The 26,082-nt window shown below is 48.5% G+C and overlaps 1 protein-coding gene across 1 annotated transcript in view; it reads right to left on the reverse strand.

The window, feature by feature from the left end:
- The window catches only part of KCNQ4 (potassium voltage-gated channel subfamily Q member 4), a 34,465-nt gene extending 21,495 nt beyond the window's left edge, over window positions 1-12,970 (reverse strand). Inside the window, exons 1-7 of the mRNA XM_044668775.1 lie at window positions 12,906-12,970; window positions 5,281-5,371; window positions 2,289-2,415; window positions 1,857-2,032; window positions 1,083-1,208; window positions 764-874; window positions 382-477 (exon numbers count right to left, since the gene is read on the reverse strand). Of these exons, the coding sequence (XP_044524710.1) occupies window positions 382-477; window positions 764-874; window positions 1,083-1,208; window positions 1,857-2,032; window positions 2,289-2,415; window positions 5,281-5,371; window positions 12,906-12,970 (792 nt within the window). The remainder of the gene's footprint in view (window positions 1-381; window positions 478-763; window positions 875-1,082; window positions 1,209-1,856; window positions 2,033-2,288; window positions 2,416-5,280; window positions 5,372-12,905) is intronic.
- Window positions 12,971-26,082: the final 13,112 nt, after the last annotated feature.

The following is a 26,082-nucleotide window of genomic DNA, read 5'->3' on the forward strand; positions in this document are numbered from 1 at the left end:
CTTTCTTTCTTTCTTTCTTTCTTTCTCCTTTTAATCTCTTTCCTTTCTTTTCCTTTTCTTTTTCCTTCCTTCCTTTTCTTTTTTTTTTAACCTTTACCTTCCATCTTAGTATCAATTCTAAGACAGAAGAGCTAGGCAGTTGGGGTTAAGTGACTTGCCCAAGGTCATACAGCTAGGAAATGAGGCCAGATTTGAACTGGGTCCTCTCAGCTCCAGGCTTGGCATTCTATCCACTGTGCCCCCTAGCTGCCCCTCTTCCTTCCTTTTCTTCTCTCTCTCTTTCATTTATTCTTTTCTTCCTCTATATCTCCAATTCCTAACATGTCTGCTACATGCCAAGGGTTTAATCGACGTTAGTTGATTTGAACTGAACAGATTTACCTGGATGAGGTTGGCTGCTGGCATCCTGCGCTTCTCAAAGTGCTTCTGACGATGCTGTTCCTGAACCTTTAGAGCAAAGCCAGAGCCCAGGATGCCCTGAGGAGGGAGGGCACCATGTGAGGGTCAGGGTGGACCAGGCTAGAGCACACTAGGGTGTTCCTTCGACTCTTTTCATCCCAGAGAAGGGACTTCTCTTAGACTGTCCCAGGAATCGGAGGGAGAACATTTGTGGCTAGTCTCCATGCAAGAGTGCCCCCCGCCCCAGCACCATCCCCAGGACAGGATGTTTTGCGGTTAGATCTGTCCTCCTGATGGAGGTACCCCAGGATGCCCTCTTCCTTCCCCCCCCTCCTCAGAACTGGTGATGCTCAGGGACACTTACAGCAGGCAAGGCGAAGAAAGAGACGCCCAATAAGGCAAAGCCGGCTGCTAGGACCCGACCCAACCACGTATGGGGGGTCTTGTCCCCATAGCCGATGGTGGTCAGTGTGATCTGTGGGGAGAGAGGCCAGAGGGCTCAGAGGTGTGGGTCACTTGGGGTCAGGTTGGGCATCGAGTTTCTCAGGGGTTCAGTGGCCGGGAGGAGTCTGGTCACTCGGGGAAATGGTCACATGGAGGATCTTTGCTCAGGGGGTAGTTGTGGAGGCCTTTGTGGGGCAGGAATGAGGAAGGGCCAGGGCAGGGGTGGGAATATGACATACCGTGCCCCACCATAGTGAATCTGCATAGGAGGAGAAGTCGGAGTTGGCATCCTTCTCAGCCAGATAGACAAGGAAGGAGGCAAAGATGAGGACCAAGAAACCGATATACCAGGCGGTGATCAGCTCCTGGGTAGAAAGAGGGGTCAGGATGGGGGAGCTCCAGCAGGCAGCGAGAGGGCATGGGGACCTGCAGAGGGAGGTCCTCCTCCCTTTCCTCCACTGCCAGCAGCGTAGCCCCTCTGGGGTCCGCAGGAGGATGCAGACACTCCGCTTCCACTTCAAAGAGCTCCAAGGACGCCTCCTTTGGCTCTCGGCTTGGCACTGCCAGGGAGGGCCGAGGTTCACCTTCCCCACTGGAGAGAAGGAAACCTCAACTCCTCAAAGCCGGGCTCAATGACTCCGGGATGGGGTTTAGATTCATAGGATCGGAAGGAATCTCAGGGATCCACTAGTCCGACTGCCATCACTTAGATGGAAACCCGAAGCCCAGAGAGGAGAATTTGTCCAGAGCCCCGCAGCAAGGTACAGCGGAGAGGGGCTCAGGTATGGTCTCAGAGGACACAGGTTCAAATCCTGGCTACACTCCTCAAATCTGGGGGAAGGGATGGGAATGGAATATGGAAAGAAAGGGAATTAGCTTTAAGGCAACAAGTGAGTGTCAGAGCCGGAGCAGGACCACCAGGCTCCTCACTTCCAGCCAGAGCTCTTTCCCTTCTCGGCTCACACTGCGACCACCCTTCCCAAGGCCCTGCTGGGTAGGAGCCCCCCGAGCACCTTGCTGTGCGCATAGACCACGGAGCCCAGCAGCTTCCAGGTCCCTCCACGGCGGTCCATGCGCACCATGCGCAGAATCTGGAGGAAGCGCATGCTCCGCAGGGCGGACGTGGCGAAAATGTTCCCCTGGGTCCCGGCCGCAATGACGGCCAGGGAGGCCACGAACACGATGAAGTCTGGAACGTGGCGAAGAAGGGAAGGATGTGGGGGGCCCCCAAGGACACATGGCTGGGGTCGCAGATTGGCAGGGACAGGGAGGGAGGGGCTTAGGGTCACCCCGGGGGCCCCATCCACCTGGCGAGGGTTGGACGGGTGAGGGGCAGGGAAAGGGTCGGGGTCACAACTGGAGGCACCGTGGGCAGGGGTGAGACTCCTGGTTGGGCTCAAGGGTCAAGGCTGGAGTCAGGGAGCAGAGACGGGAGCCGGGCATACCAATGACACAGAATGGTTTCCGGGCGAAGCGGAAGCGTCCCTGCCAGCCCCTGTAGCGGCAGCAGCAGCCGGCCGACCAGACCCGAACGATGTACTCCATGCCGAACACCACGATCATCACAAACTCCTGCGGGGGGGACGGGCTTGCTCTGGCTGGGGACAGGAGCCCCGAGCATGCTTCTCGTGCCCAGCCCTGAGCTCGGAGCTCTGCCGCCCGGGTGCTCGGGGGCTGGGGCTGACCTTCCCTTGGTCCTGAAGAGGGGGGCGGCCACCTGGCCCGCGTCACCTAAAGGCTGGCCCTCGGACTCCCTCCGACACTGAGGGGTCCCACGTCCCGGCCTCACACCTAATCCTTCCTACGGTCTAGAGTTCTCTGAGGCGGCAGAGGCACTTCCTCTTCAGCGTGGGATGCTATTTGTCTCTCCCTGACTTCCCCAGGGTGGGGTAGTCTCTGTGGGCGGGGGGGGGGGGTCCCCATTATTCCTCATAGTCTGGGAGGTCCTTGAAGGCAGGGCTGTCTTACCTTCTAACTAGGGGCTTCCTAAAGATACTAGCTATAGGGGCAGCTAAGTGGCTGAGTGGATAGAGCAAGGGCTGGAGATAGGAGGTCCTGAGTTCAAATGTGGCCTCAGACACTTCCTAGCTGTGTGACCTTGGGCAAGTCACTTAACCTTCACTGCCTAGCCCTTACTGCTCTTCTGCCTTGGAACCCATACAAAGTATTGATTCTAAGATGGAAGGTAAGGGTTTGCTTTTTTAAAAAAGAGATGCTATGGGCTGATGGGAATACTATTGGGGATGTAGGCACTAAACGATAACTCTAATCCAACTATCAATAATATGGAGTTAGGTCTTGATCAATGATACATGTAAAACCCAGTGGAATGGTGCACTGGCTGGGGGGGGGCTGGGGGGAGTTTGGGGAGAGAGAAAGAACATGAAATATGTAACTAGGGGAAAATATTCAAAATTAAAATTAAAAATGAAAATGAAAATAAAAAGAGATGCTATCTGTGTCTCCATAGCCTTCCCAGCCTGGAGGGGGCTGGTATGGAAGCGGTCTCTGGAGATGGAACTACAGCTCTCTCAGTCTGGGTGTTCTGTATCCAGAAATTTGAGAAAAGCTCAAATTGTGAGAGCAGGAAGAAGGGGACCATCTCCCACCCAAGGAGACTGAATTCAGACTGGCTCTGATGGACTCTACTGGATTCTGCTCAGCCATTTCAGTTGTATCTGATTCTTTGTGACCCCATTTGCAGTTTTCTTGGCAAAGATCCTGGAGTGGTTTGGGGAAACTGAGGTAAACCAAATGAAGTAACTTGCCCAGGGTCACACAACTAGAATGTGTCTGAGGCCGAATTTGAACTCAGGATGATTAGATTTCCTGACTCCAGGCCCGGCGCTGCACCACCTAGCTGTCACCTAGTTGCCACCATCGGACCCTTTTCTCCCTCTCTGTACCTCTTGGTCTTTCCTTCCTTATTTGGCCCCTTCTTTTACTGCCCAACAGCTCCCACCCTGCAGGGGTCCAGTCCTCAGACAGAAGCCCTGCATTGCCAGAGAGAGCTCCCCACAAAGCTTCTCAATCTCCTTTGGCCCCCAAGTCCCAAGTCCCCTCCCAGGGTGTGAGGAGTGAGGAGGGTTCTCCATTTCAAGTTTCCCAGGGAGCCAGCTGAGCCAGAGGATCGTAGAATCAAGAACTAGAGGGGGCAGCTGAGTGACACAGTGGACATCAAGGGTCACCTGAGTACAAGTACAAACCCAGATACTAGCTGCGTGACCCTGGGCATGTCTAATTGCTTAATCTCTGCCTTGCTTTCCACAACCACTAAATGGGGATAATAATAGCATTTATCTCCCATGGTGGTTGTGAGGACCAAATGAGATATTTGTGAAGTGAGATATAAATGCTAAGCCATAATTATTGTTTTAGAGATGAGGAAACTGAAGCCCAGAGAGGTAAAGTGATTTGCCTAAAGTCATATAGCTAATATATCAGCATACGAACCCAGGTCCTCTGACTTCCAATTCTTTGAGTTTTTCTTTACACTGTGGTATCTCCCTCTATCTCCCCGCTCCCCCTCCAATAAACATAGAGCTTCTCTCTAAGCACAGGGACACTGTAGAGAATTGTATAATTTTGTGGGAAGTGGGATATGATGGACCAAGGACCACATCCCCTTTCCTATATCCTGGAGAGACAAGTCAGGCTCTGCAATGGGCCCTGGGATCATCAGCAGATCAGAGCAAGTCAAGTTCCCTTTGGAGAAGATACAGAATAGAGGGCTGGCTTAGAGACGACTCATCTTTCTGAGTTCAAATCTGACCTCAGACATTTACTAGCTGTGTGACCCTGGACAAGTCACTTCATCCTGTTTGCCTTAGTTTCCTCATCTGTCAGATGAAGTGGAGAAAGAAATGGCAAACCACTCCAATATTTTTTGCCAAGAAAACCCCAAACAGGGTCACAAAGAGGCAGACAAGCCTGAAACAAAGGAAGAAAAGCTAGAACTCTCTCGCTTTACAGATGAATAAACTGTAGATCCAGAGGAGTTAAGCTGAGATTAAAACTCGTGAGTCTCAAATTATAAGAGTGGGAAGAAGGGGACCATCTCCCACCCAAGGAGCCTGAATTCAGACCAGCTCTGATGGACTCTCCTGGACTCTGCTCTTGCCACCACACTATGCCTCCCCCGTCCCAACGTGAAGTCAGGGAAGGAGAGAGTAGAGCACCTCTTCACAGAACCTGGCACGCTCATGGAGAGTGAGTGTCAGTGTCAGCCACCCTACTCCAGCTCCATTTATCACAACTCACACTCCTGGCTGGAGATGTGGCCATGTTGGGAGGAATTTTCCACAGAATCCAGTGCCTGGGGAAAGAACCGTCTCCCACCACCAGCCAATGCCATCAGCTGGTCCTCCCTTCTGGGCATCCCCATGATCCATGGTCCTGCCCCTTACTGTTGGGCTCCCAGGATCCCAAAGTACTCACCAAGATGAGGAGACACTCATTGGCAAGCTCCTGGTGCTCCTGAATGGTGGACAGCACCGACAGTACCAGGCAGCTAAAAACCAGCAAGAATCTGAAAGGGCAGCAGGAAAGCACAAGGTCAGTCCACTGGGCAGCCAGAGAGCACTCAAGGACTAATTGGGGTGGAGCAGAGGCTGGGAAGAGAGAGGAAGAGTGGCAGATGAGGCTAGGGAAGTGGAGGCAGTTCATGGAAGGCTGAGGGCAGCCCAGACCCTGTCATCAGTGGGGAGCCCCTGAGGGATAATGAAAGATGCAGAAACCTCAGATCCAACAGCCAGACTGGAAACAGAAAGCCCAGGGTCAGGTCCCAGCGCTGCCACTGATTATCTCTAATTCAGCATTTATTAGGCACTTATGTGTTCAGCACTATACTAGGCTACATACAGACAAGGCAAAAGGGAAACAGGTCCTACCCTCAAGAAGCTTCCAGTCTAGTGGGGGGACAGAAGAACATACACTGAGGAATAAACACAAAATATACATAAGGCTAGTTGATGCAGGGGACAGAGTGCCAGACCCAGAGTCAGGAAGACTCATCTTTCTGAGTTCAAATCCAGCCTAAGAGACATTTACTAGCTGTGGGACCCTGGACAAGTCACTTAACCATATTTGCCTCTGTTTTTTCACCTGTAAAGTTAACTGGAGTAGACAAGACTGAAATGACTGAACAACAACAAAATGAAGTGATTTCAAGAGAGAGAGAGGAGTACTATTAAGTGGGGTAGTAGGAACAGATGAGAAAAGACCTTATGTAGGAGGGATCTCCTGGGCTGTGCTTTCAAAGGATGCCAGGGATTGATTTTAATTGGCAGAAGGGAAGACAGTGTAGCTTTCAACACTGAGGGAAGAGATGGGGCATCATGCACAAGGAATAGGGAGCAGGCCTATTTGACTGGCATGGAAGGCATAGAATGGGGACTTCATGAAATCAGACCAAAGAGGTAGATGGGGGCCATTTGAGGGGGGCCTTTCAAAACCACAGGGATCCTTTCTTGTCATATTGTTGTGTTGTTATCTCTTCAGGGGGGAATGTATTATTATCCTATAAAGCAAAGTTTCAATTCTTTTGAGAGTAATTTCAGGCTAAGAAATTTGCTACCTCCCCGAATCCAAAAAGGGAACTGCTTGGAGAAGGTGCCATGAAGATGCCTGCAGAAATCTACACTGCACCGAGAAGATCCAGAATGAACTTTGGGGTGCAGTTGATTGAACTGTGGGGGGTTGAGTGTATTGTTTTGAATGTACACTCTTATGCCAAAGGGGACTACCTCCTAATTGGCTTTTTGTCAATACGATGCCTAACAATCATCGGATCATTGGTTTTATCCTCTTTTCTTTTTATCCTCAAATTACTGTAATTTAAAAGTTGGTTATGTTTACAAGATCCATCGGAGAGACCAGTCTTCCTTGGATCTCGGGGGTGGGGGGGAATGTGTTATTGGAAATTTGGGGCTCTTTGAACTACATGAGCCCACTGGCTTCCTGTCGTTACGCACTGACGTAGACAGGGGGATAAAACTGAGGGGTCTGGCGTGGCTAGTTCTCTCTCTTTCCTTCCTATGGCGGCATGGAACAGTGGGCTGTTTGAACAGCCTAAGCTAGCATGGCACGTGGTTTTCTTTTCTAGTGATTACTAATAAATCCTACAAAACCACAATAATTTTAAAGTTATTATTATACATTAATTTTATTTTTTACATTGTATTTTCTCAAATGATGGATACTAATGGTATCACTACTATCGTGTGGACTCCAGAAAGTTGTTCTGACATTAGAAAGGGGCCTTCCCACTCCACAAGGTTGGAAACCATTGGGCTAGGCTAGGAGATCATCTCCAAAGTCCCTTCCAACTCTATATCCCAGAGTGAACCAAGCACCCCGTCTCTACTGCTCCAGGCTTAATGACCAGCCCCCTAACTCTGGGCACAGGGGTTCCCTGCTTTCACTTCTTCCTGACCAATCTAGACCCTTCTTCCTGTAGCTGGGGGAAAAAAGATGGCAGAAAGAAAGAAGGACATTACATAGTTTGGGGACTAGAAATGACCTCTGAGACATTTAATCACTGATTCATACATTGAGAGCTGAGAGGAGCCCAACAATCCACTCCCCTTATTCTACAGTTGAAAAAACTGAGGCCCAGGGAGATAAAGTTAAAAGAATTGTCTAATTGTTCAGTAAGCTTGAAGAAGTGGGATCTGAACCCAGATCCTTTGATATCCAAGCTTGGAATCTTTCTCTCCTATCATTTTGCCTCCAATCCCTTCATTTTAGAGAGGAGGAAACCAAAACCCAGAAAGGATTGGGGGATCTTGGATCACACATCAACTGAACAGCCAAGTGGGGAAAAAAACTAGTCTCCATTCTCTCCTCCTTTCCTTCAGTCTCAGAAGAGGCAGTCATTCCCCTTGCTAAGGCCAACCTGATCCTACAACTTAGTCCCCTTCGATCATTTACCTTCTCTTTTTCTTTTTTTGCTTATGAAATATTTATTTTCTCACCAACAAGCTTTCAAATCTCAAGACCAGGGAATGAATGAATGAAAACCATTTATTAAAAGCTTTCCAAGAGCCAGACATGGTTCAGAACAAGGAGGAAATAATCCCAAAGTGAGTCCTCAAGGAGTTTACATTCAAATGGAAGAGTAATAACAATGACACAAAAGAATGAAACCCTACCCTACTTTTTTTTAACATGATGGTGCGGTCACTTGTATTCTGAAGGAACAGGCTAATAAAATCAAATAGGGGGATTCTTTCAGCATTTTTTATTTTATCTGTATTTTTGTTGTTGAGTCATTTCAGTTGTATCCGACTTTTTATGACCCCGTTTGGAGGTTTCATGGCAAAGATACTGGAGAGGTTTGCCATTTCCTTCTGAAGCTAATTTTATAGGTAAGGAACGGAGAAAAACAGGGTTAAGGGACTTGCCTAGGGTCACACAGCTAGTAAGTGTCTGAGGCTGGATCTGAACTCAGATCTTTCTGAGGTCATTCTACACAGGTTGGACTCTTTCCCCACTGTGCCACCTAACTGCCCTGTTAATCTGTATAGACACAAAATAAAACCCCAAATGGAGTCACAACTCATGCTAGTGAATATATATAATAAGACTACAAAACATTACCCTTCTGAAGGGTCCCTAAATACAAAAAAATGAAAGGACTAGGACAAAAGTGATCCCTTGCCAGGGAAAAGTTGCTAAGGAGACCCAGGGTGTCAAAGAAGTCTCCACCACCACCCCTTTTATCTTTAACCCCTCCTTATCCATTAGGTCATTCCCTACAACCTACATCCCTTTATACTATCAGCCTCTTTTTTTTTTTTTTTTTAATTCTTACCTTCCATCTTAGAATCTGTGCTGAGTAATGGTTCCAAGGCAGAAGAACAGTAAGGACTAGGCAATGGGGGTTAAGTGACTTGCCCAGGGTCACACAGCTAAGAAGTGTCTGAGATCAAATTTGAACCCAGGACCACCCATGTCTAGACGTGGCTCTTAATCCACTAAGCTACCTAGCTGCCCTATCTCTCCCATGGATTCTTGAAACAAATGGCCCAGTTGCTTTGCTGAGCTCAAGTCTTACTTCACCAGCTTCCTGGTAGAAGCACCCCTCCTCTAAGTTCACCACTTTGGAGTCATCCTCAACTCTCTACTCTCCATCATTCCCTGTCCAGTCAATTGCTGAGCCTTGCTGATCCCATGTGTCATGTTTTAATGACCTCCCACAATTCCAGAGGAGCAATGATGGTGCATGTTACCCTCTCCTGACAGGTCACAGGTGATGGACTCAAAGTGCAGAATGAGGCTGGCATCTGGGGATTTGCCCTATGCAGAAATATTTTTTGACTATGCGTATTTGTTATGAGATGTTTCTCTACACAGTGGGAATGGGGGCGGGGAGAGTTGGGAGATAGAGAAAATAGATTTTTGTTCAATGAAAAAAAAATCAAATTAAAAACCCCAGCTCTCACATTTGTTTCCTCCTGTTCACTCATACAGCACTCACTTAGATTGGGCCCTCACGATTCTTAACTAGACTATTACAATAGGTCCTAACAGGACTCCCAGCATTCAGCCTTTCCCCTCTCTGAGTTATCCTTTACACAGCTCCCAGATTGATTTTGTAAACTCTTACTTTTTGTCTTAGAATTAATACTAAGTACTGATTCCAAGGCAGAAGAGAGATAAGGGCAAGGCAATGAAGATTAAGTGACTTGCCCAGGGTCACACAGCTAGAAACTTCTGAATCCAGATTTGAACCTAGGACCTCCCACTTCCAGCTCTGGCTTTCCATCCACTGAGTCAACTAGCTGCCCCCCAAATTAATTTTAATTTAATTTTAAATTTTGATTTAAAGCACATATCTAACCATGACACTCCTATGCTCAAGAAGCTGCCAAGCTCTTGCTTCCTCTAGGATCAAATACAAATTCCTCTTTGGCACTTAAAGTCCTTCACAATCTGGCTGCTTACTAAACTGATTTCCCATCATGCCCCTCATGTAGTTCTTTGTTCCAACTAAACTGGCTTGCTTGTTTTTTCACTGCCTGTGACATTCCATTTCCTCTGTCCTCTACACCTTGGAATGTTCTTCCTCCTTACTTCTGTCTCTTAGAATTCCCAGCTCCCTTCACGGCTCACATCAAACATCACTCACTGCCTATAAAAAGCCTTTCCTCAGTACCACCTGGTCTTTCCATCTGCCATGAAGATGAAGCCTCCTCTATGAGTCATCTCCCCTACTCAGAATGTGAGCTCCCAGAAAGTAGGGGCCGTCTGTGTTTGTGCTTGTAGCCCCAGAGCTGGTACATTGTTACCATCTAATGCATTTCCATTCAATTCTCTCCCCCTAGTTGTTAGTGTTGTCTCCAACTTCTCAGAAATACTGTAAGTATATTTTGTATTTATTTATCTGTGTATATGTGCTCCTCCCCAACTCTTCAGTATAATGGAAGCATCTGGAGGTCAGGAATCATTTCCTTTCTGACTTTGTCCCCCCACAACCCCATGCATAGCACAGTCAAGTCAATGGGCATTTATTAGGTACCTACTATGTGCCCAGAGACTAAGTGAACCACTGGAGATACAAAGAAAAGCAAAAGGCAGTCCCTGCCCTCAGTGAGCTCTAGTACAATGCCCTAGCACACAGAAGGTGCTTAATAAATGCCTGCTGAATAGAGAGGAGCAGGCTGAGGGCAAATCCCACCCTTCTGAGACACCCATGGCTATTCTCCTCCAAGAGATGATAAGCTTTCAATGTAATCTAAGGTTCAAAGGCTTTTAGACCTAGAGGTTGAAGGGACACCAGGGGGCATCTAGGCATTCAAGTCTGCCATTTTTCAGATAAAGAAACTGAGGCCCATGGAAGTAACTTGTCTAAGGTGGCACAGGTAGGTAGGCAGAGGTAGGATTTTAACCCAAGTCTCCTAAATTTGTCGCTAGTACTCTGTCCACCATACTATGTTAACTGTCCTTAGGAGGGAAGGAAGATTTCCAAGAAGGACATCTCAGTGTGTGTTGTGAACTGATGAATTTAACCCAAGAGATCACCAAAGAGGGCTGTTACTTTGGGAAAGTCTTTTGTGTCCTGAATGCACCCAATATCTTATGTTCTTTCCTACTCCACAGCTAAGTAAGTTTTGTCCTTCAAAACCTACTTGAAACACCACCTCTTCCAGGAAGTCTGTCCTGATCATCTCTCCTATGATGTCAGAAAACTTTGCTTATTCATGGGTTTCATATCTTAAGGTGTCACAGAATCATTAACTCAGAGCTGACAGGGATTCCCGACTCCCTACCCCTCAGGCCACCTGCACCTGAACTAGAATTCCCTCTATGATATCTCCCAAAATAGGCATCCAAAGGGAGGAAAATCCCACTCCCACAGAGGTGGCCGATCTCTCTTTGAAATAACTCAAGTTAGGGAGCTTCTCTTTATGTCACACTGGAATCTGTCTCAGAATCCAGAATGTCAGAGTCAAAGGGACCTTACTACAGAGGATGGCAAGGCTTGGAGGGACATTAGAACAGAGAATGTCAGAGTTCAGAGAGATCTTAAAATATAGAATGTCAAAAGTAAAGGGGCTTTAGAACACAGAATGTCAGAGCTAGAACGGACCTTAGAATATAGAATGTCACAGTTGAAAGGGGGGATCTTAGTTAGAATATAAAATATCAAGTCTGTAGGGACCTTAGAACACAGAATGACAGAGGAGGGATCTTAGAACACAGAACGTCAGAACTGAGGGAGACTTTAGTTAAAATGCAGAAGAAATCAAAGCTGAAGGGTTTTTAGAACACAGAATGTCAGAGCTAGGAGGGTCCTTAGAACAAAAAAATGTCAGAGCTGGGAGAGATCTTAGAACAGAGAATGTCAAGTCTGTAGGGACTTAAGAACACAGAACATCAGAATTGGAGGGACCTTAGAACACAGAACATGAGTTGAGAGAGACCATAGTTAGAACACAGAATATGCCAAATCCTAGAGGGTCCTTAGGACCCAGAATGTGAGAGCTGGGAGGGACCTTAGTTAGAATGTAGAATGTCAAAGGTAAAGGAGCTTTGGAACACAGAATATCAGAGCTAGAAGGGACCTTAGAACACAGACTGTCAGAGCTGGAAGAGACCTTAGAACAGCAAATATCAAATCTGTAGAGACTTTACAACAGAGAACGTCAGAGTTGGAGGGATCTTAGAACACAGAACATGAGTTGAGAGAGCCCGTTAGATAGAATACAGAATATGTCAAAGCTGGAGGACAGAGAATGTCAGAGCTGGGAGGGTCCTTGGAGCCTAGAATGTCAGAGCTGGAAGCAACTTTAGCATACAGATGTCAGAGGTGAAATAATAAGAATAACGACCAACATTTCTATGTGGAAATGGGCCAGGTGAGAAGTGAGTTGCCTAAGGTCACACAGTTAGTAAGTCTGGAGGAGGGGGAGATGGGATGACTACAAGGTCTTTGCCCAGGTCTTGCTTTCCCCCACACCCACAAGTCTGGAAGGGACCTTGGTGGTCACCTAGTCATTTTCCAGGTAGGCTTGCTATGAATGAATGAATGAATGCATGAGTCTGGGCCCCCTCCCCCTCCCCCTAGAGGTTCTTCCTAGCCTGCCCTCACCAGTGCTGACACAGAGAAAACTGGAGCAGGAGCAGGAGCCGGCTCAGCTAAGCTGGTCCTTCAATAATTAACCAGCTGTCCTGCGGCTCCACTCAGCTCACTCCCAGGACAGGAAGGGAAGAGTCTGGGCACATGAGGGAATATAGGATCTTTGAGCTGTAAGGACCCCCGCCCCCAACCCAGGGTCCACACAGCTAATCCTGAAGGCAAAGCTGCCTCCAGAAACACTCCTGGAAATACTGGAACTCGGAGAGCTGGCAAGGACTTCTGATGTTACCCATCTAACAAAGAAGGAAACTGAGGCTCCACAGAGGGGAAAGGCCACACAGCAAAGAGCAGTAGAAGAGCTGAGACTCAGACCCAGGTCTCTTGTCTCTTATCCCAGGGTGCTTCCTACTACCTCCCTCCACTCACAGAGGAGAAGCCTGACCCTCAGATTCCCAGCCTAGAATTTGCTCCATCCCCTCACCTTCCTGCCAGATCACTTTCCAGTTCTAGGTGATAGATTTCCACACATCTCCTACGTCCCCCCATCTTTCCAAAACCCTAACTCCAATCTCCTCCAGACCCCTAGATGCCTCCACAGCCTCACCCCAGAGAGGGACTGGGGACAAGGGGAGGAATTCCATTTCTTTTTCTAGAGGGCAATGTAGTTGGAAGACCTGGGTTCAAATCCCCAAAATGGCCCCTGTAAGCTTGGGCAAATCCCTCATCCACCTGGTAAAATGAGGAGGTTAGACAAGACAGCCTTTAAGGGTCCTTCTAATTATAGCTCTGGTTGTTCAGTCATTTTAGTCATAGCCACCTCTTAGGAACATCATTTAGAGTTTTCTTGGCTGGGATACTGGAGTGATTCGCCATGCCCTTCTTTAGCTCATTTTACAGATGAGGAAACTGAGACAAACAAGGTTAGTGACTTGTCTGAGGCTGGATTTGAACTCAGGTCTTCCTTACTTCATGCCTGGTATTCTCTCCACTGTGCCACGAGTTGTCCTATGTACCCAGGTGCTCTGTATTCCTATGGTTACGTTAATGTAAAACACCAGCCTAAGAAGAGGACTGGCTTAGGATGAAATCTGGGCTCTGCCTATGTGACCCCAATTGGGCAAGATGCTTCCCCTAATCAGGCTTTAATTTCTTCATTTCTGAAAGAAGGGGATGGCTCTCACCCACGCTTCCACTTCCTGTGAATCTACAATCCCAGGAATATGACCATCAGTAGCCTCTCTGCAGAAACACAGAAGAAAAACAATTGCTTGACCACATGGTCAATGGGGATATGATTGGGGATGTAGACTCTAAATCAGTGATTCCTAAAGTGGACGCTACCGCCCCCTGGTGGGTGCTGCAGCGATCCAGGAAGGCGGTGATGGCCACACTTTTTTGTATTACATTCTATTCTGAGTTCAATAAATAGTTTCATAATTTCCAGGGGGCGCTAAGTAATATTTTTTCTGGAAAGGGGGCGGTAGGCCAAAAAAGTTTGGGGACCACTGGAGTAGATGATCACCCTAGTGCAAATATTAATAATATGGAAACAGGTCTGGATCAATGACACATGTAAAACCCAGTGGAATGGTGCGTCGGCTATAGGAGGTGGGAAGGGAGGAGGGGAGGGAAAGAACATGAATCATGGAATCATGGGAAAATATTCTGAATTAATCAATAAAAGAAAAAAAGAAAAAAATCAGTAGCCTCTATGGGAATTGTAAAATGAATAAAGATGGTGAGGAGGAGGAGCATGGAACCTGGAATTTGGGTTAGACAGGATGTGGCAAAAATCAGGGACTACACTAGCACAAGATGAGACTTTGGGGACACTTTATATAGCAGTTTACAAAACACTCAACATCCATTATTTCATTTGAGTCTCATTTCTTGGAGAGCCGGTTGTTAAATTTTCAGTGTGAGTGAGCATTTACACCGCGGAGATCAACAAGTGCTACAAAATGATTTGTCTTTTTGTGGGTTGTCTAGACTTAAGAAAGCAATAGGGAAAATGTTAAGTATGCAGATTAAATTTAAAAATGTGTTCCGCAGCTGGTTGTTAAATATTTTATTAGCACACCCCTATACTGAAAGTACCTAGCTGTGTGACCCTGGGCAAGTCCCTTGACCCCCATTGCCTACCCTTACCACTCTTCTGCCTTGGAGCCAATATACAGTATTGACTCCAAGACGGAAGGTAAGGGCTCTTAAAAAAATAAATAAAATAATAAAAAAAAGAAAGTACCTAGAGAATTATCTTCATTTTATAGTGAGAGAATTGAGGCACAGAAGGACTCTAGACCGGTTGATCTTGGTTAAGTGCCTACATTTTTAAGGGCCTCGGCACTGGTCTAAGCTCTCTTCCAGTTCTCATGCTCCATTTTCTAGTACAGTGTTCAAGGGTTCTAATTCTGGCCCTGGCTCTGGATTTAGGCAAGTTATTAGCTCCCTCTCTGGGCTTCCATTTCTTATCCATAAAATGAATGGTCTCCAAGGTTCCTTCCAGCCACAAATTCTCAGACAGTTTGGCCTCTGACTCCTCCTGCCACCCCACAGTGGGCACCATGCATGGAAGATGTTCACTCCCTACAGCCTTTGGTGGTTGCTGGGAGTAACCATGTCCCTGTGCCTGGGCAGCTGGCCAGCAGCTGGTCAGGGGTGTGGGAAGGAGCAGGGGATGGCCCTCTGGGGAAGCTAGGCCAGCCTCATCTGGATATGCTCGGGGCTCTGGGGTTAGGCGCAAAGGTTGAGAAAGAGTGCCCACAGGATAGCATCATCCATTCCTAGGAGAGTGGCAGAAGTCTTTTCTCTCTCCTCTACCAGCTGCTTCCTTAAGACACGGCGTGGCCAAGGAGAGGAGATCTAAAAAAGAATCCCAGAATTTCATGACCTCAAAGATCATGCAGTCTAACTCACATAGGAGACCTGGAAAAAGAAAACAGGCTGAGGGACTAGGATAACCTATGCCTCCCATCCTACAATGGATAGAAGACCTGAGTTCAAATTTTGTCTCAGATGTTCACTCCTTTGTAAGACTTAACTCCTCTCATACACATATCACTCCCTGCTCAGACACCTCCCATGGCTCCCTGTTGCCCACTAGTCAAAGTCCAGCATCCTTATTCTCTCCCTCCTCCTGTCTCCTTTTAAAGTGTTGCCAAGTCCTGCTGAATTTTACTTTCATAGCATCTTTGGTATATGTCCCCTCTTCTCCTCCCCTCTTCTCCTTTGACACGACCACCAATCACGGTCCAGGTTCTCATCACCTCCCTCTTGGACCATTGCAATAGTCTGATGGGGCAGTCTGTCTGCTTCAGCTCTCTACTCTGGTCCATTCTCCTCCACTCAGCAGCCAGAGGGATCTTCCTAAAGCACAGGGCTAAACAGGTTAGCCCTCCTTTTCAATGGATCCTAGTGCCTCCCCTAGAGCTTTCCGGATCACAAAGGAAATCTTCCATTTGGTATCCAAAGCCCTTCCTGTCCTATCCTCACACGAGATGTTCCCCGTCCTGCCTGGAATGTTCTCCCTCCTCATCTCTCTACTGACTGCCCTGGCTTTCTCTAAATCCCAGCTGAAATTCCACCTCCTTCATCCCTCTGTGGATTATCCCCAATTTATCCTCTCTGTTTCTTCTTCACACATGTATGTGTTGTTGTCTCCTCCACTAGACAGTAAGCTCCTTGACAGCAGGAACTCTCTTTGATCATTTTTTTCTTTTTGGTTTCTTGAATGCTGAGCTCAGTGCCTGGCACATAGTAGGTGCTTAACAAATGTTTATTGACTGACTGAATGACCTTAAACAAATCACTTAATATTCCTTGCCTCAGTTTCCTCTTTTGTAAAATGAAATAGCTGAGCTCTGGTTCTATGATCTTTCATACCACTGGCTGGTTTAATTTCTTGGGTCAGACAGTAGTAGTTAAAAATAACAGCTCCTGTTTCGAAGATGCTTTGGGGTTCACGAAGCACTTTCCTTTCAAGAGTCCTAGGAGTTAGGTAGTGCCAGTAGTGCCATTGTACAGATGGGTAAACTGAGCTAGAGAGGGGAGGGGCTTGACTGTGGCAGAGTCGGGACATGAATTCAGGAGCTCCTGCCCCTTGGGTCCCTCCTCTCTATTGGTCCCCTCTGAGTGCAGGCAGGCTCTGGCCCCTCCTCTACATCTGCTTCAGGTTTGGGGTCTGTACCAGGGGCTTGCTGCCCTCCACCCTGCCCCCTCCCAGCCAGGGGTCCTGCTGCAGAAGGCGAGTCTCAGGTGTGACACATGGCTAGGGTGGGGAGTCCCCCAGGTCCCAGGAAGCCCCTTTCTCTGCCTCTGTCTCTCCACCTTCTGCTCCTCTCTGAGCGTGTGTGTCTGTGCGTCTCTCTCCAAGAATCCTGGCTGCTGGGGCCGGGAACAGACGTTTCCCCTGATCCAGCGATTCTAAATATGGCAAACGGAGCTGTGGCACGTGACCAGCCCTCTCCCTTCCTCCGGTTGGGCATCTGTCAGCGTCACTGATGGGCACTGCAGAGCCTGGCCCCTGGGGGGCTCCTTCCTGAGAGAGGGAAGGGGGAGGAGCCCCGAGGGCATCGCTGGGTTAGTAAACTGCCCCCAGCCCTGTCCCAGTGTTTCAGGAAGTGAGGCCCAAGAGGAGGAGAGCCTGGCTGGGCCCTCTTTTATCCCTACCCTGCCCCAGCCTCCAGTCACTAAATCCCCAGGCCTCCCAGTTTCCACCCCGGTTCAGACCCTCATGGTCTACTTGGACCACTTTATCAATCTCCTAACAGGTCTTCCTGCTTCCAGTCACACCTCTTCCAATCCATCCTTACCACACAGTCCAAGCAATGGGTCCTAAAGCCTAGCTCTGGCATCTCTCCCTGCTCAGACACCTCCCATGGCTCCCTATTGACCACAAGTCAAAGTTCGATCCCCTTAATCCCCTGGCAGTTGAGGCCCTCCTCAGTCCTGTCCTTATTCTCTCCCTCTCCCCCTACACACATTCCCGGGTTGCAAGACTCTCCCAGATGTCTTTCTCCCATAGGAAGCACGTTGCTAGTGCTCCGTGCCTTCAGCCAACCTGGGAGGTCCTCAGCGAGAGAAAGCATCCATTCCCGTCTCCTTTCCTATCCCTCCACCCAGAGTGTGTTAACAACCAGGCTAAGATGGTTCAGCCTGAAGATGATTCAAGGAGAACATAGTTACTGTCTTCTAGTATCTGATGAGCTGTCACAGGAAAGAGAGATGAGACTTGTTCTGCTTTGCCTCAGACACCAGGACTTTGGGCAAATCCTTCCCTTTCTCTTGTCCTCATTATTTTTTCATCTGCAAAATGAGGAATTGGGATTCAGTTCAATCCCAGAAACATTTAAAGCCCCTACTATGTGCCGAGCGCTTGGGACCCAAAGGCGAAACTATAATAGCCCCGTTCTTATATTCTAGCTCGGATGCTATGGAGGGGAATACTTGAGAGGAACAGAGCCGGTGGGGCAGGGGAGTGGAATCAGGAAAGGCCTAGAGTTTGAGATGGGATAATGGAACTGGGTTCCAAAGAAAGCCAGGGATTTTATGAGACAGAGGAAAAGAGGATGTAACCCTGGGCAAGTCACTTAACCCTACTCCTCGAGCCCTTGCCCTCCTGTCTTAGAGTGGTTACTAAGACAGAAAATAAGTGTTAAAAAAGGAGAACCAATGATCCTGTGAACTAGTACCAGCGAGAGTTGGAGGAAATCAGAGGTCAGATTTCAGAACTAATTTACAATGAGGTGGGGGGTGTGGGCAGCTGGGTAGCTCAGTGGATTGAGAGCCAGGCCTACAGACGGGAGGTGCTGGGTTCAAATCTGGCCTCAGACACTTCCTAGCTGTATGACCTTGGGCAAGTCACTTAACCCCCATTGCCTAGCCCTTGCCACTCTTCTGCCTTAGAGCCAATACACAGTATTGATTCTAAGACAAAAGGTAAGGGTTTAAAAAAAATTTACAATGGAATGGGCTGCCCCTATAGGTAGTGAGCTCCCCATTGGAAGAGGTGTTCAATCTGAAGAGAAAGGGGAGGATACACAGGAAATTTCCACACTGGGTAGCCTTCTCAAGTCTTTCCCAGCTCTGCAATTCCATGTTAATAAACTCCTGTGCCTTTAGCACTTTCCAGGAGGTACTTGGTACAATAAGGAGTATTCTAGGCAAGTAGTCAGTGCTTTTAGTCTGGCCCCAGGCAGGGTGGACAAGGAAGGAGTGGTGGCCGCTCACTGGTTCAGGGTCTAGCAGGTGGTTCTTTACGGAATGCCTGCTGGGAACTGTAGGTCACCAAGTGAGACTGAGAGTTATTGTATGGCCAGAATCTCACTGGGCTGGGCCAGGGGGTGGACCGAATGGCCTGGAGGCAACGAAGGAGCCTGCATTTCTTTGAGGAGGAGCCAGGCAGCCCTAGTGGAACCCTGTCAGGTCCACAGAACTGCAGAAAGAGGGATTTAGAGCTGAGAGGGACCTCAGAGGCTACTGAGTCCAACCCCCTCATTCTACTGATTCGCCCCATTTTAGGAAGGCAACTGACAAGCTGAGCAGGTGAAGACGAGGATAACCAGGATCGTAAGGAGCCTGGAGACCACGCCACAGGAGAACTGGGAGGATGAATGAGAGTTATGTGGCCTGGAGAAGAGAAGAGGGACATTTTCATTGTCTTTGAGTATTGAGAAGTTGGCTTCAGTTTTGCCCTAGAATTCAGCACTTTGAGCAATGGGCGCAATGGGTAGAAGGTACAGGGAGGTAGATGTAGGGTCAGTGTAAAAGAAAACTCCCTAAGAAGAGGAGCTCTGCAAAATGAAATGGGTTGCCTTGGGAAGTAGTGAGTTCCCCATTACTTTGGCTCTTCAAGGGAAGGCTAGATGTCCACTTTGGGGGTGCTGTTGAAAGACTTCCACTCAACTACAGGTTGAACTAAGTGCCCGCAGAAGTCCATTCCACTTCTGGCATTGATGTCCTGGGGGCCAAGGCAGAAAAGCCCCCCAGATAGGGTAAAGGCAGTAACAGGCAAGGGTGGGGGGTGAAGTCACAAGTGAAGTCTCCTTGGGGTCTAGAGTGAAAAGAATTTTCCCCTTGGTGTGATGGACCCCGAGAATTGGGGCTGTAGTTTGATACCGGCTAGATGCAAAAAAGCATGCTCTGAAGCATGCATGTGTCCTAGGGCACAGGCTGGTGTTGTCAGGGAGCATCGAGTAAACGGAGGTTTGGAGTTTGGCTCTTCCTGGAGCCCAAGGAGGAACTTGGGAGTTGGAACAAGGAGGAATTCAGAGTTGGAAACCTAGAAACCAACTGAGGAGGGTGATGGGGAAACGTTAATACTTTGGAGTCCCAGAGAGGCCTCCCACAAAAAAAAACAAAAAACAATAAAACCAAACCTCAGCAAACACCTAGAACCCAAGCCCAACAAGAGCCTGAAGTCAAAATCCATTGACAATCTGGGGTTAGAACCCAGCAAATATCTATAAATCAAGACCCCACAAAGAACTAATACTTGATCCCCCAAAGTATGTCAAGACCTAGAACTTACAATCCAACTAAAAATCTGGAACCTAAAATGCTGGCATAACTCTAGAATCCAAGGCCAGCAAAATTCCTAGAGGTCAGACTCCTTCGAAGACCTACGATTATTAGAGGCAAAGTCTCTATTCATGCATAGACTTTGTTAGAAGCCCAACAAAGATTTAGAACCAAACCCAGAAAAGACTTAGAACTCAAATGCATTAAAAACCTAGAATCCAATCCCCGAATCTTGCCTCTAACATCAAGAAGAAAATTAGTGCTGCAAGTGGAACTAGGGTTAAGATAGCGCCGGGTCTAGATAGCACCAGGAAGAGAGGTGAGCAAGACTCAGTTTATATCTTAAGCCTCAGGACTTCTGCAGGATACTTGAGACGCTGATATGTCTGCTCTCTTGTATGAGGGTCTCTTCAGAAATTCGTATCCTGTAGGATTGCTTGAAGGTCTGAGGAGTTTCTATTTTGACTCTGCCTTGGAGAAACTGAAGGTCACGGTGTCACTTCTAGACTCCCTGGGGCAGTGGGCCGCCCTGGACAAGAGAAGGACAGCCTTGGCACTGTCTTCAGGTATATGAAAGGCGGTCACAGGGAAGACAGATGGGTGGGTGGGCCAGGCACTCCTTCTCTCCTCTCCATATCTACTTCCTCCTCATTCCAGCTCCTAATCCAAATCCTACCTCCTATGGGAAGTCTTCTCAGGTGCACTCCAAGCTCCCTTTCCCCCAGTCTTCCTTCTGAGTCACATACTTGGCCCTGAGTATTCCTTGGCAACCATCAGCTCTGGGTTAATCATCTCCTCCTTGGAAGGGAGTATGGATGCCTCTTTTCCATTTCTAAAATCATAATAATGATCATCATAACAGGAACCCCAAATCTTGTGACCCTCACAGCCGTCTTATGACACAAGCCGTGAGGGAATCATCATCTCCATTTCATAGCTAGAGAAACTGAGGCTCCGAGAGGGGAAGTGACTTCTCTGTGGTCACACAGCTGGAACTCAAACCCAGACCCCCTGTGTCTACTGCACCACCCTCTCTGTCTATAGGACCGTAGTCAGCATCAGTGCCACTGGTCCCTCAGCCCTCCATCCACTCTGATAAAATCAGCTTGGGCCTGATACTCTTGCTATCTAACCCTTCCCATTTTGCTGGTCCTGCCTCTGACCTCTCCCAGTCTTGATGGAAATTAGGCACCACTCTCACCTTGGCACTGCTTGGAGACTGCTAGGAAATTCGGCTCCCCCTACCTCGAGTGCCACAGTGGTTTTGACTGAGGAACTCCAAACTGTCCCAGAGAAAAGCAGAAACTCCTCAGCTCACACAGCACACAGCACACAGCACTGTTCAGGTTGGAAGGGGCCTTACTGGTAATTCAATCCCACCCCTTCATCATAGAGAGAAGGAAACTGAGACCAGGAGAGAGGAGACAACTTATCCAAGGTCACACAGCTGCTAAGGGAATGATAGAACAGAACTTGCTCTCAAGTCAAGGCTATTCCTGTTTCTCCAACCTATCTCCCTTCACCCTCTGAGGAAGACCCAGGTGCCTGGATTCCCAGAATCAGCCCCACTACCTCCCCATATATCTGAGAGGGTGGCCTGTACGCAGTTGCCCTCAGGTTCTGAGTGAGAGGTCTCTCTCCCTCCCTCCTACCCCACTTCCCCTGGATTCCACCTTGAGTCTTAACAGAGGTTGAGGTCACCTCCAAGGAGCTCAGATCCTGCCTGTCAGCAGAACTTGAGCCCACAGAGTCTGGGACTGGATAGGGGGGCCCTGGAGGAGGGCAGATTGTGAAACCACCCCAAATACGGAACATTTCAGCCCTGTTCTCTCTCCCACAGGAATCAAAGAGAATAGTGGCTGGTGCTGACAGGCAGGAAAGTGATCGGGGTGCTGAGGCTGAGAAGGAGCTGATGCTGGACAGAAGGAAATGGAGAGAGAGAGAGAGAGAGAGAGAGAGAGAGAGAGAGAGAGAGAGAGAGATAAGAACAATAGAGGACAGTAACAGGCCTGGAATAGGAAGCAAGGAGCAGGGCTCCTGGAAAGCTGGAGAGCTTGGCATGGGGTAGGAGAGAGAAATGATGGAAAGGGGACTGTCCTTGGAATCAGGAGACATGAGCTCAGAAACTGACTAGATGACCTTGGACAAGTCCCTTCCCTTTTGGGGGGCCTGTTTCCCTCTAGGTAAAATGTTGATAATAACACCTAAACTACCTACTACTTGGTACCGTCTGGAGAAATATACATTTTTAGCCTTAAAAAAAAAACCATGAAAATGAAGAATGCCATTGTTATTTGGCATCAATACATAGATTTCTTTGCAAATGACATGCAAAACCTTTGGGAAGCCAGTTGGGGAGTGTTCCCTGTTGGGGGTGGGGATGATGGGCTTAGAGATGGGGATCTATGTATCTGGTCCCATGAGAGCCCAGTAATGGAAAGTCTGCAGACTTGTTCAATAGATGGCATGCTGTGTGCCTGGGAGGGGTAACAACAACAACAGCAACAACAACAGCATCAGCATCAGCAACAACAACAACAACAGCATTTATATAGCACCTATTGTGTACTGGGCATTATGCTAAGCACTTTACAAATATTATCAGATCTGAGCCTTACAATAACCCTGGGAGAAAGGTGCTGTTATTATTTCCACTTTACATATGAGGAAACTGAGGTATCAGAGACCAAATGACTTGCCCAGGATCACACAGCTAGGAAGTGTCTGAGGCTGGATTTGAACCCAGGTCTTCCCAACTCCAGGTCTAGCTTGCTGTCCACTATACTGCCTAGCTGTCCAGTCTCTCTATGCCAGGTCTACTCTGCTGCCCGGTGGTGGGGCAGGGACATGGATTCGGAGAAAGGCAAGGAACATTATCCCCATTGCACAGGAAAGGAAAATCAAATGAGCAACAGAGCTGGTTCTAGAGCCCAAGACTTCAGATTCCCAGACCAAGGCTCATTCCCTGGCACCAATTGCCTTGGAAAGAGAGCCTTAATGAAGAGATTCCGGCACCCCATTACGGCTGACCTAGACTCAAGACCCTGGCCACCTGGTGGGGGGTGGGGAGAAGGGTTTAGGGCTAGGGCTGGTCCAAGTGCCCTGGAAGGGGTTAATGGACTAAGTGTTGATCAGGGAAGGCTTGGGGCTCAATTAATAATTCATACAGGAGAGAGTCTTTGCAACAGCAGTGTTTGGGGGCAAGACAGAGGTTGAACAGGGGATGCTGGGAGCTTCTGGGGGTTGGGCAAGGAAATAGGAGGCAGCTCCATAGAGGGGACAGAGCTTGGGGCTGGGAATCAGAAAACCTGGTTTCTGGTACTGTGTCTGCCACTAACTTGCTGTGTGACTTTAAGCAAGTCACCCTCCTCCCTGGGTGGGGGGGAGGTCATTATAAAATGAGAGAATTGAACTAATGATCTACCCTAGCTCGAAAACATATGCTAAGGTCCTTTGCAGTTCTGCTGCTAAGATCCCTTCCAACGATGACATTTCTACGTTCTAAGGAGGTTTCTAGTTCTGGCATTGTGTTCTAAGGACCCTCCCCGTTCTGACATTCTGTATTCTAAGGTCCCTTCCAACTCCGACGACATTCTCAATTCCGAGATCCCTTCTAGCTCTGCTAGTCTATATTCTAAGGCCCTTTCCAGATCTGATATGCTCTATTCTGAGACCCCTTCCAACTCTGACATTCTCTATTCCAAGGTGCCTTCCAGATCGGACAGTCAATATATTCTAACATCCTTTCCAGATCTGATATTCTCAAAGACCCTTTCCAAACCTGACATTCTCGGTTCTAAAGTCCTTTCCAGCTCTGGCATTCTATGCTATGAGAAATTTTCCACCTCTGGCATTCTGTTTGAAGGCCCCCTTCCTTCTGACCTTCTGTGTTTCAAGGCCCCTCCCAGCTCGGACGTTCTGGGGTTTAAGGTTCCTCCCAGCTCCGACTTTCTCTGCTCTGACATTCTTTGTCCAAAGGCCCCCTTCCCAGCTCTGGCATTGAGTGTCTTAAGGCCCCTCCAGCTCCAGTTCTATGCTCTAAGGCCCCTCTCAAGTTCAGAGGAGGACATGAAGGGGGAGCCCAGCTTGTCTTGTGAGGGCTCCTACCTGGGGCAGAAGAGCAGGTCTGGGTGAGGAGGGCAGCCCTCCTAGCAGAGAGCCACCTGGCTCTCTCCCTATCAGTTCTCAAACATAGGAGGACACGGAGGGAAGTTAAGAGGAAACTTCGGGAAAGGAAGCTAGGTGACTGGGGAGAGGAGGAGAGCAGAAGGGGGCATCCCCAGCCCCTGAGGATCATAGATCCTGCTTAGCCTGAGAGACTAAAAGCCCTGAGTTAGGAGGCAAGAAAGCTGGGTTTGAATCCTGTCTCTGCCATGGATTCTGTGTGACCTTAGATAAGTCCCCTTTCTCTTCCTGGATCTTTGTTTCTTTGCTTAAAAGAAAGTTGCGCCTCCCAACCCTGTGTAGCTGCAGCAGCCTGGGAAAAGGGACTCTTACTGCTCCATGAAAAGGCAGGGGGCAAGGCAAAGTGATTTCAGGGGCCTCTGGCCTCAGTTTATGCCATGTGAGCTGGCTGACAGAAGGGCAGGGGGAAGGCTTGACTCCCTCCCCAGTGTCAGAGCACAGAACCAGAGAATGATGAGATTTAGAGCCAAAAGGGACATTAGAGATTGGCAACTCTAATGTCCTCGTTTTACAGATAAGGGACAGAGTCCCAGGAAGCTTGCAACTTGTGAGAGGGGCAGCTAGGTGACTCAGTGGATAAAAAGACAGGTGTAGAGTCAGGAGGTCTTGGGTTCAAATCTGTCCTCAGATACTTCCTAGCTGTGTGATCCTGGGCAAGTCACTTCCCCCATTGGGCTAGACCTTGCCCTTCTTTCTTAGAGTTGTTACTAAGGCAGAAAGTAAGGGTTAAAACACACACAGAGATGGGGGGCAGCTGGGTAGCTCAGTGGAGTGAGAGTCAGGCCTAGAGACAGGAGGTCCTAGGTTCAAACCCGGCCTCAGCCACTTCCCAGCTGTGTGACCCTGGGCAAGTCACTTGACCCCCACTGCCCACCCTTACCACTCTTCCACCTATGAGACAATACACCGAAGTTAAGGGTTTAAAAAAAAAATTTAAAAAACAACACACACACACACACACACACACACACACACACACACACAGAGAAGTATCCATGGAATCTAGTAGTGGGGTTGAATTTTTTTTTTTTTTAAATTTTTAAACCCTTAACTTCTGTGTATTGACTTATAGGTGGAGGATTGGTAAGGGTAGGCAATGGGGGTCAAGTGACTTGCCCAGGGTCACACAGCTGGGAAGTGTCTGAGCCGGATTTGAACCTAGGACTTCCTGTCTCTAGGCCTGGCTCTCAATCCACTGAGCTACCCAGCTGCCCCGTGGGGTTGAATTTTGAACCCAGGTCCTTTGCCTCCAAAATCCATGTTCTAGACAGGGGACAGGAGAGGGACCCTCCCTGCACATGATCCTGGAAGGGATGGCTATCTGGCTCTAGGAGAGAGGACACACCTGGCCTGAGGACTCTCCTCCCTTCCCCACTTTTTCTTCCCCCTCTGCTGGAGCTTCATCGCCCACCCTCCCTTCTGGCCCCGCCCTTCAGAAATGACCTTCTTAGCGAACAGTCACCTGCTTAGACTTGATCCTCAAACCTCCATCCCACCCCTTGTGTTCCCAGGACCAGAGAGGGCCTAATCCGATTATGGGGAGCCTCCTGGCACCAGGGAGGCAGGAGGAAGTTGGCAGGGAGACCTGGCAGGGCTACATCGGGGCCCTGATACCCTCTGCCTCAGCTGTCCAGCCCAGAGGAGACCCTTCAAAGAGAAGAGGATGCCGTCCTTGAGGGTGTTCGGGCAAAGACAAGAGAAACGATGGGGTGTGGAGGGGAGACCACAGGATGTGGAAACAGGAGCTGTGTTTGAATCTCAGCTCAATTCCTACCTGTGATATTTTTTAAATTTCCCTCTCTGGGGTCTCAGTTTCCCTTGTTGTAAAATGAAGAGGCCAGATTTGATGATCTCTCGGGTCCCTTCCTGTGTCCATTCTATGGCCGCCCCCCCACCCCTGCTCTGGGCAGGGATAGAGTGGGTCAGGTAGTGTCCTCGATGATCTGGAAGGGGGG

This window comes from Gracilinanus agilis, chromosome 3, assembly GCF_016433145.1.
Source record: "Gracilinanus agilis isolate LMUSP501 chromosome 3, AgileGrace, whole genome shotgun sequence".
In the NCBI taxonomy this organism is placed as follows: domain Eukaryota; kingdom Metazoa; phylum Chordata; class Mammalia; order Didelphimorphia; family Didelphidae; genus Gracilinanus; species Gracilinanus agilis.